Genomic DNA, 20,183 nt, shown 5'->3' with positions numbered 1-20,183 from the left:
TGAGACCTTTTAGACCAAGGAGTGACAGGTACATGGTGCAGCCTGATACATACAGATGGTAATCTGCTTCTGACCAGGAATATCTTACCTTTAACACTTCTAAACCTCCAATAGCTATAAAAGGTGGTCATCTGAACTGCCTTGTGAAGCTTTATAATCTCTAATCCACTCTGATCCTTTATATCAGAAATACTAATGAGCCTAAACTGCCTATCATAGTTCTAGTTCTCATAACTCTCTGCTTGATGTCATAGGAATGAGCATGATAACAAATCCTGTTATGTTAAAAAAATAAAAAAAAATAAAAAATTAAAAAAAAATAATGCAGCAGCATAAATTAAGAGGGAGAACAGTCACCTACTCCCAAATGTCAAAGTTTGGTGATGAAAAATGAATGAACAAAGAATGATGGGGAAAAAAAAAATCAAAATGTCTCATGAATAAAAGGAGACAAAGAGGAATCTTATATAACATTATGTAGCCTGAAGTCCTCTTATGCTAAGAAAAGGACAATAAAGAAAATACCAAAAGGAATACAAACCCATGTGACTATTTATAGCTACATACCTGAATGTTATAATTTTGTCTTCTTTCTTTTGGAGCACATTAATAATACCAGCCAGTATGGAATTACTTCTGAAATAACTCCTTAAATGATCCTGCTAAACCAAGAATCCTCTAGTTAAAAAAAAATGGCAGCATCACTTAATATCTTTCGGACATTGTCAAAAAAAAAAAAAAACTCCGTGTTCATTCAAATAAAAGAAAACTTTTATATATACTATATAACTGTATTAAATCTACTATATAACTAAGCTCTTGCATAGCTGTATAGTAGATTCTGGCTTATTTTATCATAGCTTAAAGCACAGAAGTCTTTGCAAATTAATTCTCCATAAACTGTCACATCTAATAATAAATGTTCATGTCTGTATACTGCCTGAATTTTGATTTTTTTGAAACTTTATTTATTCATTCATCTATTTGTTTTTTACCTTGTGCATGGATGTAATCAATCATATGGAACAATATTGCTTTAGTTCTCCTTGAACTAATAAATCCAGACTAACCATCCTGATAGATTTAAATTTCACCATACTGCCTCCTATGCAACTTAAGGAAGTCACTTACTTCATCCTCAGTTTTGTAGATCTCTCTAGTGCACACACACACAGACATATAGGGAGAAAGTGAAAATGAGGACTCTGAGATCTCTTCTCTTTTCTGATTAGATCGTTTCCTATCCGGTTCATGAATGCAATAATTATGCTGATTAACAGCATGCATTACAATTTGCAATGATCAGCATCATAAAATTCCTGACATGTGCCTTCAGGACCTTGCACTTTAAAGAGAAATTACCAAAGTTGTACTCTCATAGCTCTTTCTAGACCATATGTTCTCTTGTTTATTATCTGTATTCAATAAGCTATCAAATGGAACAGTTATCACATGAAGAAGCTTAATATGTTTGCTTATGCTGAAATCCCACATTAAAATGAAAGAAAATGAAGTTGCAGATGTGGCTTCTAGGTCAGCTTGTGTCCTCTCCAATTAATGTTTGTTAGTCCTGTGGCAGTCTGTAGGAAAGCACAGCTATCTTTTTTACTGAGGACTGATAATTCATGTGTATGTAAGAAGTATAACTTGTTTAATCATATGCCATATTCTTTTAACTTTTACAGAAAATCAGTTTATATTTATTTTCAATCTGCATATAACTGGAAAATTTCATTTATTTCTCTTGCTTTATACTTTTTTACATGCTTATTTTATTCTGTGTAATGCTTGAAACTTAGATAAAGGCATTATAACCATGTTGGTAAAGACAAAACTTAAAACGAGTGCCATTCTACAGCATTCACTGTAAAACATAAAGATGACCTCAAATGGCCAACAATTTGAAGTATAGTGATGTGTGCAGATTTCAAAATAAAGAATTAGACAAAGCAGCTTATTTGTGCCTATGGTCCTTTGAAGATTCTGATAGGAAACAAATTGATGAATTTCTAGTTATGACACATGATGATATTGTGATTTCAGCATAATTAGAAAGTTTAGTAGTATAAGTGTTTGATGCCTACAGGCAAAAGACTCCAGAAGACCAAGATCTAGATAGATTGTTGCAGTTAAAAGTACCTTTCAACACCAGAAGGTAAGATTGGAGTATTGTATTTGAAATAACTGATTAATTGGAGGAAAATTGTTGATCGGAGGTTAATAATAATGTTAGCTTTATCATGCATATAAGCAGAATTTTACACTGAAGCCCAAAGCCTCTCTTTTTGAAAAATTCCTTTTTATCAGCTAGACCAAAAAAAAAAAAAAAACTACACTTGCTGTACTCTTTTTTTTCTTTGTCTTCTGCAATATTATGCACATCTTAGCAAGGAAATTACAGTTTCAAGTACTTATTGTTCAACAATATAAACAGTTTGCAGCCTTGATGGTTTGGCTATGCATGATTATTGGTTTTAAAATATATTTTCCACTTTTAAAATATATTTTTGAGGGCCAGCTCAGTTTTTAGAATGTCAAATCCATCCTGAAAGTTGTAGGTTTAATGCCCTTTTTATAAAAATGTCAAAAAATAGTGAAATCAATCATTTAAAAAATAATAATAATAACACAATGAATTATGTTCTATAAGATAGTAGGAATACACTTGTTAATATTTAATTTAATGTGAAAAAAAGAAAGAATATCTACATATTTTACCTGTTTACTATCTGACAACATCATTAGGATAATGTTCTAGAAAAAACAGAGATAGAAGCTTTGAAGGGGTACAAAATAACTAAGAAACAAAGTGTCTGTGGTTATAACTTAATGTAGTAATGCTACCAAGTAAGTGGTAAATTTTAGAATATTATTGAAAAAATACTTACCTGAATGGTTTTAGTTGCCAAATTGTTCATTCTGGCGTTATGTTATTAATAATGTATCCTGAAAAAAAAAAAAAAATTGGAAATTGTATTGTGCCTCTGTAGTGCTGTTGTAAGAATGATGGGATGGGTTCTTCAATTGGAAAATACCTGCATTTGATTCATATGATTTGAGGAATCTTATATATGGGCATTTTCATTTCAAGGTGATTTAGCTAATCTTGAAATGAGGTATCAGGGTTTCCCCTCTTGGAAACTCAAGTTTTTCATCTTGCAAACCATGAAAATAGGAAATGCACGCACATAATTGACGAACAAAAATGACTACTGTGTAGTGGGAGGTATGTAGTATAATAAGACAATGAATTGTGTAGTGTAGTGTATAGTAGCCTTCTGCAATGAGTCAGAGGCATTATATAATAATAATTATTATTTTCTTTTGGCTCACATATTGTTTGCTCTTTGTTTTAGCTTGGCAAGATGAGGATGCAAATTCCATGTCGGGCAATCACTTGTATACACCTGCAGTGCTTTGATGCTTCACTTTACCTACAAATGAATGAAAAAAAACCAACTTGGATTTGTCCAGTTTGTGACAAGCCAGCTACTTTCAAAAATTTGGTTATTGATGGGTAGGTTAAATTTGTTATATAAATTAATGTTTGTTCTATTCTATTTTAGAGTGTCACATAGGAGATGTAAAACGTGGTATATAAATTAGGATAGAAATTAGAATGAACATCTGTATATAAAACTTGATGCATCTAAATATCTACTACAGAGTGTAGGCAAAATCAGTCTATCTAATATATTATTGGACAGAAACATCTGACTGATAATAACACACTCCCTAATTAAAACCACTGTCAGAGAACTTAGGAGCATGTGCAGGTTATTCAAACAAAGCTCAATTCTTGATCCACACTATTTGTAACCTCATGTCTTTTTTGTTTTTTTTTGTTTTTTTCCTGCAGTAATTTGAAGGTTAAAACAAGACTTAGTTGAATGCTTATACCATGTTATAGAAATATCCCCAGTAAATTTAAAAGATGTGTATTCAATACATGCTTTACTTCTAACATTCAGTCAAGCATGTATTGTACTCAAAACATTAGCAGTTTACTTTATAAAACTCAGCTATCCAGTATACTGAAGCAAAAAACAACACATATGGAATGTTTACTTGACAACTGTCAGTTCCACACAAATAAAAAATAGCTTTTCATCTAATTTTCACTCAATAAAACTCAAAAATTACTACAGTGAAGATACATAAATATATTAATAGAAACTTGAGCATATAAGAAATCCACAAAATACAGGCATTCATTCCTTATTTCTTAAATGGAATTATTTCCAATTCTTCCTTATATTCTTCCACCCATTCCATTTTTCACATCTCTCACTACATATATAAATATCTCTCTCTCTCTCATGTCCAATACCTGTTTGTTTTCATATCACAGTTGAGCATATGCTGTAATTCTCTCAGTTGTGACTGCATGAAATAACGTCACCACAGCTGGGTATCAAAAACATCAAAGAGAAGTTTTTTTAGTAATGGTGGACTGGATACGTTTGCTTGCAGTGTGATGAAGTTTCTTTCTTATTTGATTATTTCACTGTACTCATATATATATATATATATATGTATTTAAAAAAAAAAAAAATCTATGATGGAAGGTACATATATGTTCATCTTGCAGATTCTTTGTGCTGCCGAATGATAGGCTGTTTCCACTGATGACTTGAAACATGAGATGCAGTTAGGCTTAACAGCCTCCCTAGTCTGCTACCAGTAGCAAAACTACAGGCACTAACAAAACTGCTGTTATATCGTTTTTACAGTAAAATATCATTTTAACATTTTTATCAACGTAATGATATTTTTATACATCTTTTCTTTCATTTTCAATTACCCAAATTAACAAATAGAGAAGCATCGGTGTGTTATTACCATTCTTATACATTTTGTTAATTCCCCACCCCCTCCCAACTCCATTTAACACTGTGATATAGCATACATTCTCCTGTCTCCTAAATGACTATCTCTGTATGATGTAGGATAGTGCCATTCCTGCCACTATCCTCCCTGGCAACTTTTTAGTTTCCGTGAACTAATACCCTCACTTGCCCAGAAAACAAGCTCTCCAGATGCCTATGTCCTTCCCTGTTCAAATGCAGCCCATCTCTTACATACAGTTCTGTCATCAAATGCACTCGAGATATCCATACAATCCAAGCCCTTCTTTCAACACATTATTACTATCATGTCATTCATTATTGCTGCTCTTTTTTTCAACTCTAATGATCGTATTTGGGTAACATGCTTAGTCTTACACAACCTCTAACATTAACTTGAGATATCTCGTCATCTGATTCATGCTACCTCTCAAGTCATTCATACCCACTATTAGTGTTCTCTTATCCACATCTTCAATTAATTGAAGATGTATACAAGATGAGATGATGGTGGATGCAAATTGCTATGGTCACAGCGTATCATTTCTCTATAACCAACACTGCTCTGTCATTCTGTTTTGCACAACACAAATCATTGACTCTCCATATATCACACTTCTGTTAATCCATCCATTCCCTGCTTACCTGCATCCTCCTCCTCTTCCTCCCAACACTTTTTCCTTGTTCTCTCACATGCATTCCTCTTATTCCCTGATCCCTTGCTCTTGCACTAACATCCTCTCATTATGTCTGTTTTCCTGGTTTCCTATCCTCACTTGTAACACATTTTCACCCACCCTCAGTCACTGCTCATATCTCTCTATTGGTCCTGACTTGTTTCTAATATACTACTACAACCTTATATTGACATCATCCAGCTCTTCTCATTGTCTACATTTTATGCACATGCATTCTCCATATCTCACCTGCGACATCTTCAGCTACTGGGATGCAAACATGCTGCAAACACCACATGATATAAAATCTTATAGGATATTAAGCAATAAATACAAAATGTTATATTCAGGCAATGACAATCAAGGAAAAGAAGGAGTAGCCATAGTATTCAACACAAAATACAAGGCTAATCTTGAATGGCAATCAGTCTCAAGTAGAGTAATGTAGGCAAATATGAAAATGGGGAACTGGACAATGAGATTTATTTGTGCCTATGGTCCCACAGAAGGTTCTACTAAGATAGAAGTGGAGGAATTTTTTGAGGCTTTAGAAAAAGCAACTGACACAATAAAAAAGGAAAAGTTGGTCCTTGTTGGGGATCTAAATAGCAAAGTAGGAAACGATTGTGAGACATACAAAAATATTTTGGGAAAACTTGGAGAAAAGAGCAAAGCTAATAATAATGGCAAATATCTGTTGGATTTCTGCTCAGGACATGGACTGGTTATTACTAACACCATGTTCCAGCATAAAAATGTGCACAAATTCACATGGAGAGAAGAGGCAAGGAATAAGAAAAGTCTCATTGACTATGTTATTGTTGATAGTGATGTTTTCTCCCTGGTGCAGGACACCAGAGTGTACAGAGGATTTGAAATTGGAAGTGATCACTATTTAGTCTTGGGCAGGATAAAATTGAATTTCATATTGAAAAGAATAACAAGTAAGAAAGTTTTAAAGCGAAAAAGTTGAGCAGCTCTCAGATGTGAACTGTAGACTAAAATACACAAAGATTATTGAAGCAAAAATGAAAGAGTTTGAGAACAGGAATCAAACCTTGGAGATTCAGTGGCAAACTCTGAAGAAAACATTGATCTGCCAGAGAGGCATGTGGTGAGGTTATCTGCAAGGATAAAAAAAATCAGAACTCCATGGTGGACACAGGAAGTTAAAGAGGCAGTGAAGGAAAAGAAGAAAGCATATCAAAAGTTCCTGTCAAATAAGTCAGCTTGTGCTCTTATAGAATACAGAGACAAATGCAAGAATGCTAAACACTGTGTAAAACTAGCTAAACAAAAGTCATGGGAGGACTTTGGCAAGAATATAGAAAATAAATATCACGAAGGTGGCAAAATATTCTAGAGGTTGTTGAAGAAGCTTAGGAATGGGGGAAAGAGTGCTGTAAAAGGAGTTAGAGATGATAAAGGTGACATAAAAATGCGAGAAAAAGATATCCTTGAAGTATGGTGTAATTACTTTGAAAAACTGCTAAATGAAACATGCAGTGATGACGGTACAGTGTTAAAAAAAACACTGACCAGGCATGCAGTCAGGAATACATATCCATACTTGAAGTAGAAAAAGCCATCAAAGGCTTGAAATGTGGAAAAGCAGCAGGAGTAGATGATATTCGACCAGAAATGCTGAAGTATGGTGGTATAAGAATCTTACAGTGGCTGCACTGCATAGGTCAGAAAGCCTGGACAATGGGATGAATGGACAATGGAGTAGTACCCATATATAAAAAAGGGAAATAAAACTGAATGTGAGAATTACAGAGATATTTCCCTACTGAGTGTTCCTGGTAAGATCTATGCAAGTATACTTGAGAAACGGTCGAGAAGAATTGTAAAGCTTGGTGAAGAACAAGCTGGATTCAGGCCAAATAGAGGCTATCAGGATCAGATCTTCACTTTACGGCAAATAGTCGAGAAAACATGGGAATATAACAGAGATCTGTATTTAAGTATTGTCGATTTGGAAAAAGCACATGACAAGGTGCCAAGAGAGAAGATATTCAATACGCTACAGTTATATGGTGTCAATGGGGCATTATATCAAGCAATACTTAGTCTTTATTTGAGTTGTAAGTCAGCAGTTAGAATTGAAGGAAGTACAGGAAGATGGTTTAATGTTAAATCTGGTGTGAGACAAGGATGTACATTATCCCCTCTGTTATTCATAATCTATATGGATCACATTATGAAGGAAAGTGGTATTAAACATGATATCAAAATTGGAGATGTTAATGTCAGCTGTCTGCTTTATGCGGATGATGTTATACTTCTAAATAAATCCGCCACAAGTCTGTAAGATTCCCTGACTAAATTGAATAACTGTTGTAATAGATATGGTATGAAGGTTACCAATAAAAAGACACAATGAAAATAGGCAGAATCATTGAAAATGTCAACTGCGTTGTGAATAGATAACCTGTGGAACAAGTAAAATATTTCAGGTACTTGGGCACGATTTTTAGTGAAGATGGTAAATTAAATATGGAAATAAACAACAGAATCAAAAGCTGGTATGGTGGGAAGTCAATTGAATAAATTCATATGGAATAAGAGAAATTAGTCGGAACACTAAATTAGCTGTATACAAGACAGTGTTCAAACCAGTTTGAACTTATGGATCTGAGAGCTGGGTCAGAAGTAAAACACTTGATCTAAGACTAGAGACTGCAGATATGAGTCCTGAGAAAGATTATAGGCGTGAACAGATGGCATCAATGGCAATGTCATATTAAAAATGAGGATATTAGGAAAGAATTTGAGATTGTCACCATCCAGGAATGTTTTACCAAGCTAATCTCAAGTGGTATGGTCACTTAAACAGAATGGGCAAAGAAAGATTAGCAAAACAAGTGTTCTCTGCCAGGTTGGCAGCAAAACGACCCAGAGGAAGACTAAGATATAGGTGGATTGATACGGTACAAAGTGCCTTAGACGATAGAAATATAAGATCCAATAATGTTGGAGTCTTGACAAGTAACAGACTGATTTGGAGGAAAATTGTAGATAGGATGTTAGTAATGATGTAAATTTTTCATGTAGTACTATCATATCCTGTACTCCCCTTGAGGGTACATGGCAGGAATTTGATGATGATGAGGATACTAAGCAAAATATCATCTTTAAATGGTGTTGGATTGGGTGATAATGTATCAGCACACTGACTCACAGCAGCTGCCATTATTGAAACACAGTGCAGGAGGCACAGACAAGATACACTCTGCAGTCACTTATGATCAAATTATGCAAGACTTTCTAAATTTAAAACAAGTTTGATATAAATTAAGATATCAACTTTTTTTTTCTAGCACCTCACTGCAGTGAACTTGCTGCTGCTATGAACTTGGCTCCTTGGCAGTCTAAACTAATAGTTATTTTCCATATTCTTTCCATAACTTTTGTTTCGTTACTTTTAAACATAAATTGCATTTCTTATATTTTTCAGATATTTTTTTAGGATATATGCTAACTTGCAGGACTGCCTGTAATCTTGGGCTCATCTTGTAGTTTTGATTGTTCTGTGAGGTATAACATACTTGACTTAGATGCAATAAGATATCTCAGCATTTATTTAATAAATTTTATATGTTTTTTAAACTTCACTGGATGTCTTCATTTTTTAGCAGTCTGTTTATATCCTTTTGATTTTGAATCCTGCTGTGGCATAAGAAGTCTTTAGGTAGTGCTCGAAAAACACTGTATTTGGTCTCTAGAGCTTTAAGGAACTAGTAATATACAGATTTAACCAACTAACTCATGCTCTATTGCAGTGATGTTCAACCTTTTTTACTACGCGAGCTACTTTTCTATAAAAAGTTATTCGACGATCTACTCTCACGTTCCCCAAACCTAATATCTGATTACGCACGAATAAACAACTAAAAAAATTACACAACTAAAAACTTTATTTGTGTATTTAAAAATTTATTTATCGCTTTTAATTATTTTAATACAACAACAAAAAAAAAAATATATATATATATATATATATATATATATATATATATTGGAATGAAATATTTATTTCTCTATTTTGGAAAACCAAAGTTAGAAAAAGCAACAGATTAATTACAAAGTCACAAGTTACAGGAAATGCTGGTTGATTTAGAAAAAAAAAAAAAAAGTTAATGTGAAATTTGGCATTGTTTGGACCTCGCAATATTTTCATAGTCAAGTTGATATCAAGAAGTGGCCAATCGCAGATAACCATCCAAATGATCATTTGCAATTTGGTTTCTTAATTGATTTTTTATGACGGTCATATTTGAAAAAGCAGATTTTGACAAGTATGTCGATCCAAAACACGACAGAATTTTTCACGCAATATCAGTTAATATTGGGAATTTTTCATGTGCATACTTCCAAATGACTTCATTGTTTATTGATTTTAAATGTAAACTATTCTGAATGTTCATTATCTCAAGTTCTACTTCAGCTTGGTTTATATCAAACAGCCCACTAATTTTATTTGAAATTTATGTGATGTTCAAGTTTTCTTGAAATGGATTATTGATAAAAGATATAATCATTTCAGTTTTATTAAAATCTTTAAATCTTGAATTTATTTCTTCCTCTACTAATTCTATTTCATGAATAAATCCTTTTAAATCATAGCAAAGAATTTCTTGATTTTGTTCAAAAAATTTGAATAAATATGGGAGTCTAAATTCGTGGTCATTTATATTTTCTTTAATAAAAGTAAGTATTGTTGGAAAGTTTTTATTGAACTTAACATGTCAATTAAATTTTTATCTCTACCTTGTAACTCTAAATTTAAATTGCTTAATTTCGTACAGAAATCTACTAAAAATGATAAGTGTAACAACCATCTTTTATCACTCAATTGTGGATAAATATCTCCTTTTTCATCAAGAAAAATTTTTATATCGTTAATTAATACAAGAAATCTTTCTAAAAATTGACTTCTGCTGAGCAAGTGAACATTATTGTACAACAGAAGTTCCCTATCATCATCTGCCTGTAATTTAAATAACCGCCGTTGCTGGGTTCTTCCTCGAACAGAATTTACAATTTTAAATGTAATATCCAAAACATCTTTTGTGTTTAATCTTTTACTACACAGTACTTGTTAGTGAATAATACAGTGGTTTGTTAAAAAAATCTGGATATTTGTCATCGTTTTTACATAATGAAATGAAGCTTGATTTATTACCTATCATTGGAGGAGCACCATCAAGTTTAAAAAGCGGAAGTTTATGTTGTTTCACAAATTCATCAAATGCCGAAAAAATGTCTTCTTCCCTAGTCCTTCCCAATAATGATATAATTTTCAAAAGTTCTTCTTTACTTGAATAATCTTGAAATACCATTAACTGAGCAATGTCAGTGAAGTTGTTTGATTCATCAAATTGTAATGAAAATGCAACACACTGCTGAATGTCTGACATTAACCTGGCCTGGAAACTTTTCTGTGGCAATTGGAACTCTTCCTTTCGTCAATTTGAAACCTTGTCTGCAGCCTAGAAGTAGTCTCTCTCTAGCGACGTCTCGAACCGAGAAGCTCTTTTCTGGAAGTGGGAAACTCCTCTCTCAAGCAACGTGGATCCGGACAGTCTCTGTGACGGCGACTCTGGACCGGGCTGCCTCCTCTCTGACTGCAATTTTGGAACTGGGACCCCTTCTGCTTGCTTCAGTCCCTTTTTATTAGGCCTCCTCTGAGACCTCGCATGAAGTTTGGCAACCCCCAAAGAATCGGTATCAGTCTTTCATTTTAAGTTTCAAGTTCAGCATGCCTTTTGTTCTCCTCTGCTTTCTTTTGATTGCAAGTTGCCAGCCATCGGAAAGTTGTTTGAACTCTTTCTGACTGACTTTGGAGATGTTTACACTTAGAGCCTGCAAGCCTTTCTCATACATACAAGTTTCAATAACAATCTTTCTAATGTCGCCATGTACAGCTTCGGCGACAAAAACATTGCCTTTGTTTTTAACACTCCAACATATTCTTATTAAAGCAGTATACACAGCTTCAAAAGAGTTATTTACAAAAACATGTAATACAAACTATACCGAGACAAACAAAGTTTATTTTTTTTACAATATTCACATGGGACTTAACGTAAGTAAAAAATCGATGTAATGTGCTTTGGAATATCTAATATTTAAACTACAATCGAGGTTTTACACTTTGCTTATAATCATTTTCACTTGTCTTGCTGTTTGACTTCCACTGATCCAAATTAATTCATTTACCTGGACTTTTATTAAGAAAATTACTGATTTGACAATTTTAACAAAAAATAAATAAACAATAGCAATACACTTAAAGTGAATTAAAAATAATACAAAATAATGATAAATAAAATATTATGTTTTCAGTTTTAATTCAATTTGTAAGTAAGGAGGAATACACAAGAGATACACAAAAATCGCTCCCCTGTCGATCGCGATCGACAGGTTTACCACCCCTGCTCTATAGGAATGAAATTTTCAGAGAGCATGTGTTAGTTGGTTAATTCCTTAATTTTTTGCATTATAGGTATATACTTTTTTTTTTTTTTGCAGCATTACGACATCAGAAACTGACTTTTTAGTTATTAACCTGTGCAGCTAGAAATATTTTCCATTTAATTGTTTTGAAAATTTCATGTCTTAAAGTTCAAATACCATAATTTGGGAAACAATGGTTTAGAGAATGTAAAAAGCATTATTAACAAGAATTTAATGAACTTTTTTTTTTTAATGGTATGAACGAATCTGTAAGTTCAGCAGTGTGTGTATCTGTCTTGCTTGCTTTATTCATTTGATTCAAAACTTAATCCTATAATTGTGAAACATAATGAGACTGCAATTTCAGGCCTGTTTAAGAAGAACTTGTTTAAAATGGAAAAGGGTAGTTAGAAATTAACAACTTTTTCATACGCACATTTGTATCTTCTTTGTCATCCATCAGATGACTGGTTGACTTCCCTATGAGAAAATCTCTGCCATCTGGCTCTGTTTCTCTCCATTTCAGTCATCTCTTTGAAGCCCAATAATTGTGACCTTTCTTCCAAAGTCTGTAAGCAAGTTCTTTTTGGTCTGCCTCTTGATCATCTTCCTCCAGTGATTTTGTTCAAGGCTATGTTTGGTAATCTCTGAGAGGACATTCTCTGTCAGTGCCAGAACTGTTATGTAAGGGTTATATCTGTGATATCTTCTTTGCAGTTAAATTCTTGTTTATATTTATATCAAAGAAGAAAAATTTCCTGTTTTGAAACCTTCCTCTTCTCTTGTGTGCTGAAATCAAATGAAGATAATGCTATCAACAATAACATAATAAGAGTTTTCGTTTTTTAATTGTGTGTGTGTTGGAAAATATTGTTAGTTACTTGTCCTGAACAGATATCTAGCATGTATTTATCATTATAATTATCTTTGCTCTTTTCTCGAAATTTTTCCAAAATGTTTTCATATCCAGGATTATTCATTTCCTGCTTTACTCTTTGGGTTTCAAACAAGAACCAGCTTTTCATTTTTGTAATGGTTAAAAAAATGCCTTAGTTTCTTACTAGAGAACTCAATGGGATAAATAGATCCAATTTTCCATTTTCAAATATGGCCACATCATTGCACTTGAAATTGGCTGCTATTTAATCAATTCACCTTCATGCAGTGAAGTAATGAGTAGTTTTCCAGAATACATAGCATTATACATGTCTGTAAGGATATGTGCATTGCGGGATACTAAGATGATTGATGCAGAGTTATTAGCTTCTGTATACAAGTAGCCCAGTCATGAAATTATCATCATCAAATTCCTGACATACCTTCAAGGACTGTTCAGGATATGATAGTACTACATGAAAAATTTACATCATTACTAACTTCCTATCTACCTTCAAATCAGTCTATTACCTGTCAAGACTCCAACATTATCAGATCTTATATTTCTATCTTTTAAGGCACTTTTTACTGTATCCTTGCAGAGAACACTTGTTTTGCTAATCTTTCCTCTCCCATTCTGTTTAAGTTACCATACCACCTGAGATCAGTTCTGCCAACGCATTCCTGGATGCTATCAATGTCGAGTTCTTTCCTAATATCCTCGTTTTTAATATGATATTGCCATTGATGCCATCTGTTCATGCTCCTAATCTTTCTCAAGACTCATATCTGCAGTCTTTGGTCAAGCGTCTTACTTCTGACCCTGCTCTCAGATCCATAGGTTTAAATTGGTTTGAACACTGCATGTTGTACAGCTAATTTAGTGTTTTGACTAATTTCTCTTTTATTCCATATAAATTTATTCAGTTGACTTCCTACCATACCAATTTTGTTCATTCTGTTGTCTATTTCCATATTTAATTTACTGTCTTCACTAAAAATCGTACCTAAGTAGATGAAATGTTTTAACTGTTCTCTAGGTTCTCCATTCACAATGCATTTGCTATTTTCAATGCTTCTGCCTATTTTCATTGTCTTTGTTTTGTTATTGTTGATCTTCATACCATTTATTTATTTAGAAGTATAACATCATCCACATAAAGCAAAGAGCTGATATTAATAACATCTCCAATTTTGATATCAGGTTTAATACCACTTCCCTCCATAATGTGATCCATGTAGATAATGAATAACAGAGGGGATAATGTACATCCATGTCTGACACCAGATTTAACATGAAATTATCTTCCTGTACTTCAATTCTAATGGCTGGCTTACATCTCAGAAGAACTGCTTGATATATTGCCTCATCACCATATAACTGTAGCATTTTGAATAACTTCTCTCTTGGCACCTTGTCATATGCCTTTTCCAGATCAAAACATTTGCAGATCTTTGTTATATTCCCATGATTTCTCAACTATTTGTCGTAAAGTGAAAATCTGATCCTGACAGCCTCTATTTGGCCTGAATCCTGCTTATTCTTCACCAAGCTTATCTTCCACAATCCATCACAACCGTTTCTCATGTATACTTGCATATATCATACTGGGAACACTCAGTAAGGAAATACCTCTGTAATTCTCACATTCAGTTTTATTTCTCTTTTTATATATAGGTACTATGATAGCTCTGCTCCAATCATCTGGAATTCGTCCCTCTGTCCATGCCTTCTGAACTATGCAGTGCTGCCACTGTAACACTTTTACACCTTCGTACTTGAGCATTTCTTGTCGAACATCATCTGCTCCTGCTGCCTTTCCACATTTCAGGCTTTTTCTACTTCAAGTATGGATATGTATTCTTGACTGCATGCCTGTTGAGTGTTTTTTACCACTGTGCTGTCATCACTGCTTGTTTCATTTAGCAATTTTTCGAAGTAATTACTCCATACTTCAAGGATATCTTTTTCTCCTGTTTTCAGTCACCTTTATCATCTCTAATTCCTTTTACAGCACTCTTTCCTCCTTTTCTGAACTTCTTCAACGACCTCCAGAATATCTTGCCACCTTCTTGATATTTATTTTCTATGTTCTTACCAAAGCCCTCTCATGACTTTTGTTTGGCTAGTTTTACACATTGTTTAGATTTCTTACATTTGTTTCTACATTCTCTAAGAGCACAATCTGATTTATTTGCCAGGAACTTTTGATTTGCTTTCTTCTTTTCTTTCACTGCCTCTTTAACTTCCTGTGTCCACCATGGAGTTCTGATTTTTCTATCCTTACAAAAAAATCAGAACTCCATGGTGAACATAGGAAGTTAATTAATCAATTAACTTCCTGTGTCAATGAAGTTAATCAATGTTTTCTTCAGGGTGCCACTGAATTTCCAGGTTTGGTTCCTGTTATCAAACTTTTCTTGAATGATGTTTGTGTATTTTAGTCTACATTTCACATCTGAGAACTGCTCAACTTTTATTCGCTTTAAAACTTTCTTAGATGTTCTTCTTTTCAATATGAAATTCAATTTTATCCTGCTCAAGACTAAATGGTGATCACTTCAAATCCTCTGTACTCTCTGGTGTCTTGCACCAGGGAGAAAATATCACTATCAACAATAACATAGTCAATGAGACTTTTCTTATTCCTTGCCTCTTCTCTCCATGTGAATTTGTGAACATTTTTATGTTGGATCATTGTGTTAGTAATAACCAGTCCATGTCCTGAGCAGAAATCCAACAGGTATTTGCATTATTAGCTTTGCTCTTTTCTCAAAATTTTTCCAAAATATTTTTGTATGTCTGACTATCATTTTCTACCCTGCTATTTAGATCCCCAACGAGGACCAACATATTTTTTTTTTCATTGTGTCAGTTGCTTTCTCTAAAGCCTCAAAAAATTCCTCCACTTCTACCTTAGTAGAATCTTCTGTGGGACCATAGGCACAAATAAGTCTTATTGTCCAGTTCACCATTCTGATATTTGCCCATATCACTCTACTTGAGAGTGCCTGCCATTCAAGAAGTTGACCCTGATATTTAGTGTTGATTACTATGGCTACTCCTTCTTTTCCTTGATTGTCATTGCCTGAATGTAACATTCTGTATTTATTGCTCAGAAAGAATTCGCCAGTTTTTGTTTTTTTGTTTCAGTCACCCCTATTATGGCAATCGGTACTTATTACTTATCCAATTCCTCAGCTAGCTCCGTTTCTTTGCCATTCAGGCTTGTTATATTGATGGTACCAATCTTGAACTTTAATGTTGAGTTGAGGTGCATTTTAGGATTTGTTCTAGTAGCTGACTTTTCGCTGTTTGCCCTGGTTCCGTGACAAAAACAACGGAGGACTTTTTTATTTTAACCGGGCGACCCCCCACCCCCTGCTGGCATGAAATTCTGTCGTGTTATATCATCATTCTATATTTTCATTTAAGCCAATAATGATACAATTCGGTTGTCTAAATTTCAAATTGCCAGCTCATTCTTGTTCGTTCAGTATCCAGGTAGATACCGAAAAGGGTGCACCCATGAGAAAGTGAGGATTGGACATTAGGTCAGAAGCACTGGTTGGTTCTCCGCATTCCTTTAAAGACTATGTGGAGGTCTCCTCTCACTTATACAGCTTTGACCCTTAAGCACCCCTCATCATGAAATTACTTCACATGCAAATTTTGTTTTGCTTACATTTGAATAAGGGATTAAACCAAGAATATAATTTTTTGGCATCTTTAATTTATAGTATAATCAAGTTTGCAAACTTTCAAACAAAAAGGCATGCAATTATATTTGTTGGAAACTTCAGATATGTTTTCTCATGTACTCTGAATATAAGAGATGGGAATAGTTTTGCTGTAATCTCACATGATGGTTGCAAATGGTGTTGGGACTTGTAGTATTTCATCTGTTCTATAGGTGTTGTAGCCACTGGATAAAAAAATGTTGCAAAGATATACCCAAGTTTAGTAGAAAGAGTTCTATTTTTTGGACTAATAGCCCTAATGCTGTAAGTGTTTTAAGATTGTCCCATCGTTTAGGATGGGCGATGATGAGATTAATTATGTGCCCTGTATGCCAGTTCATGTGAAGAAAGGAAACCAAGCACATAACTTACCAGAATCCCTACAAACAACAACAACAAAAAATCTTTTTCACATTCACTTTACAAAAATTGGTGGCATAATTTCAACATAAATGATATTCATCACCACTTATCAGACATTTAAAACAGACCTCCTTCTCTTAGTAGAAATCCAAACTGCAGCTATATCAACCACAGTTCACCTTCAATGCTCAAATTACACTTTTCATAATTCATTTTGCCACAATGATGGTGACCGCTGTGCTTTTATGCAATCTGACAATGCCATATTTAGATTTCCTCTCCTTTTGACCTCTTCTGGCTCATGGTTTCCTTGCTGCATTTACTGGTTTCTAAACTGAAAAAACACGTGGGTCTCTTCACCTTCCTCTTCATAAAGCTTGACCATCTTCAATCTAGCTATTCAAAACAGCAAAGTCATCTTCCTAGGTGAATCCAAATGCCCACAACTCCAACTGACGTTGTGGGTCACTACAGGGTCATTTAAATGTCACTACAGTGACATTTTGGTCAGCTACTTCAACACTACAGATCAAGTGGATATGATGTGGAAGTGTTGTTATGATTAATGTTCTGACACAAATTGTGCCCCTTCCTACTTAAATTACTGATGATCCCCTCACTTTCCCAGACCCTATTTTTTAAACTAGCTTTCCCTCTTGGTACACTGTATAGGTCACCTCTCTTCTCAGCAACTCATACCACAACCTTGTGCAAATTTCCAGTCTCACAGAATGCCCTTCCTCAGGTCACACCTAACCTTGTGTCCTTTGACGCTACAGAGGTACCAATTGGGATGACCTCTGGAACTACTACTTTCCATGGCTCGACTTTCTATGAATAATTTATAAACTTCAGCTCTTTTGAACCAGACAACTACACTTAGCAAGTCACAGAAATCATTAACACTGGCACAAAGGCCTTCATCCCTCATTCCACCCGAAATCCTGGTCTATTTTCCTAGTCCTGGTTCAACTGAAGATGAATGAAAGCAGTTAAAAAAGAAAAGAAACTCAGTGTATTGTAGGTATGGTGATTTTTTTACAAATCGTCTGTCACCACATGCAGCCAGCCATGGCACTGTTCATCATGAAAACACTGTTCTGCCCTTCATTAAATGAACTACACTATTACCTAACCTTACTGTTGCTCATTTCATTAGTCCTGTAAACCTTACACAGTCGTTGGTGAATTTCTACAGCGCTATTGTTTTCTGCCAACAAAAACCATATCATACAATGAGCCTTGCAACTGGTGGGATGTTTTTTTATCACAGCACTCATTATAAATATTCATAGAAGACAACAAACGAATGGTCAACAGTTAGCTAATGAATCACTATGTTACCACACATGCAAAATCCCTCTCATATTATTTGATGGTAAATTCTGAATGGACTTTACTTTCTAGATGTGCCTCATAATGTCATAGATAACACAATCATAATACCATCGTGTTTTTCTACATTAATCTAGTAGTCAAGATAACAGATGTAGAAGAAATGCAAGGAAAAAAAAAATTACTGTATGTAAATATAGTAATTTTTACTGGGTAAAAGTACTGGGAAGGTGCCAATGGAAGAAAGAGGGCAAAATAGTCCCATTGTATAAAGGAGGCTCAAGACAGAAGTAGCAAATTATAGGTCAATCAGCATCCGAGGAGTGGTGGTTAAGGTAGAAATAAGTTGTAGAAATTGGTGAAAGATAGAATTCAGGACTGGGTGGATAGTAATATGATACTCAATAAGAAACAACATTGTTTTGTGAAGTTTTAGTAATTTGCTTACTTTTCATAATAAAGTGACAGTGGAGTTGCATAATGGAAATCGCTAAGTAGTGATATTGCTAGAGTTTGCAAAAGCATTTTGCAGGATTCCTTAGAACTCTTGCATAAATTGGAACAAATGAGGACGGATGTGAATCTGGTGATTTGAAAGAGAGGGTGGGTGATGGATAGATATCAAAGAGTGGTTTGTGGAGGAGTTGAGTCCAGGTGAAGGCAAGTGACCAGTGGCATACCACAGGGCTCAGTACTCAGTTCTTTGTTGTTTAATTTGTATATCAGTGACATAGGAAATGATTTGACAGGAAATATTCTTTTTTTGCTGATGATACTAAACTGGAAAAAGCAATAGTAAATGAAGACGATGCAGAGATTCTACAGAAAGACTTAAATAGACCATCAGTATGGGTCCTTGATCCTTTAGATTCATTTTTTAATAATTTGAAATTATTTGTATTGATGGAAGTGAACTGCAAGAAACTGATAAGGCCAGGGACTTGAGTGGGATTGTGAATTAAGATTTTCATCCTTAGTTAAGGCTGCTTCATATATGGATAACAGCTTTTTTATATATGGCAAGCCAGGAAATTTTCTTGTAAGACATGGACCAGTCATGAAGTTTAAAGGACATATTGTGAAGGTAACCAAAACAGCACATTAGATTGTGGTTGTTGAAGAACACATTAATAAACAGGAATAGAGAGGTTATTGTTTTCCTATATAAGGCTTTAACATTACTTGCTAATTATTGAAAAGGTTGAGATCTAAGACTTTGTAGGATCTACTTGGGGATTTTTCTAACTCATGCAGAATTAAGTTTTCATCCTTGAAGGATGAAGGCTTAATTCTTTTAAAGCTCCATATATAGATAACATTTTTATATATGGCAAGCCAGGAAATTTTCTTGTAAGACATGGACCAGTCATGAAATGGTTAGTTAATGTCACATGATCAGTTAAAATAAATTTCGTAATTTTAGCCAGCCTGTTAATGCCTTTTATTCTCCTATAGGGCTAAAGCGACCTTGCCCATACCCTATCTATTTTTGCAGACTGGGGGGGGGGCACAGTTTGGTCTCCACCAGTAACCAATCAGAGATAGCTGGCACATAACTATTACTAATTATAAGCACCATCGACTGAAGAGGTGGTGAGTGCCACCATCTCGTGGTCTGTAATCCTAACACTATATTTATTGTCTGAAATATTGTGGGTTCTATGATTGATTTTCATGAGTTGATGGGGGGGGGGAGTCCAAGTTTCCAGGAGAAAAAACCTGCATGCCCATTCCAGAGATTGACTAACTTGGAAACTGGTATTAGAAAAAGTTTCTCTAGACAGTAACTAGAATTGAAGCTAGGTCTTTCTTTGTGTGGCCTAGAGCTGTAGAGTGCAAATGCCACTTGACCTTGAAAGCTTGCACAATAAAAGTAGATTTT

The 20,183-nt window shown here is 34.3% G+C and overlaps 1 protein-coding gene across 6 annotated transcripts in view; it reads left to right on the top strand.

The window, feature by feature from the left end:
- Positions 1–20,183, top strand: part of LOC150100425 (E3 SUMO-protein ligase PIAS2-like) — a 380,802-nt gene that overhangs the window by 225,583 nt on the left and 135,036 nt on the right. For all 6 annotated transcript variants that reach the window (XM_090403234.1, XM_090403237.1, XM_090403233.1 and 3 more), the window contains one exon: positions 3,357–3,517. In XM_090403234.1, coding sequence (XP_090259360.1) covers positions 3,357–3,517 — 161 coding nt within the window. The remainder of the gene's footprint in view (positions 1–3,356; positions 3,518–20,183) is intronic.

Source organism: Typopeltis vanoorti, chromosome 13, assembly GCF_054136105.1.
Source record: "Typopeltis vanoorti isolate ZY-2024b chromosome 13, IOZ_Tvanoo_1.0, whole genome shotgun sequence".
Classification (NCBI taxonomy): domain Eukaryota; kingdom Metazoa; phylum Arthropoda; class Arachnida; order Uropygi; family Thelyphonidae; genus Typopeltis; species Typopeltis vanoorti.
The sequence above is the reverse complement of the archived record's forward strand: the minus strand, read 5'-3'. Positions and strand labels throughout refer to the sequence as shown.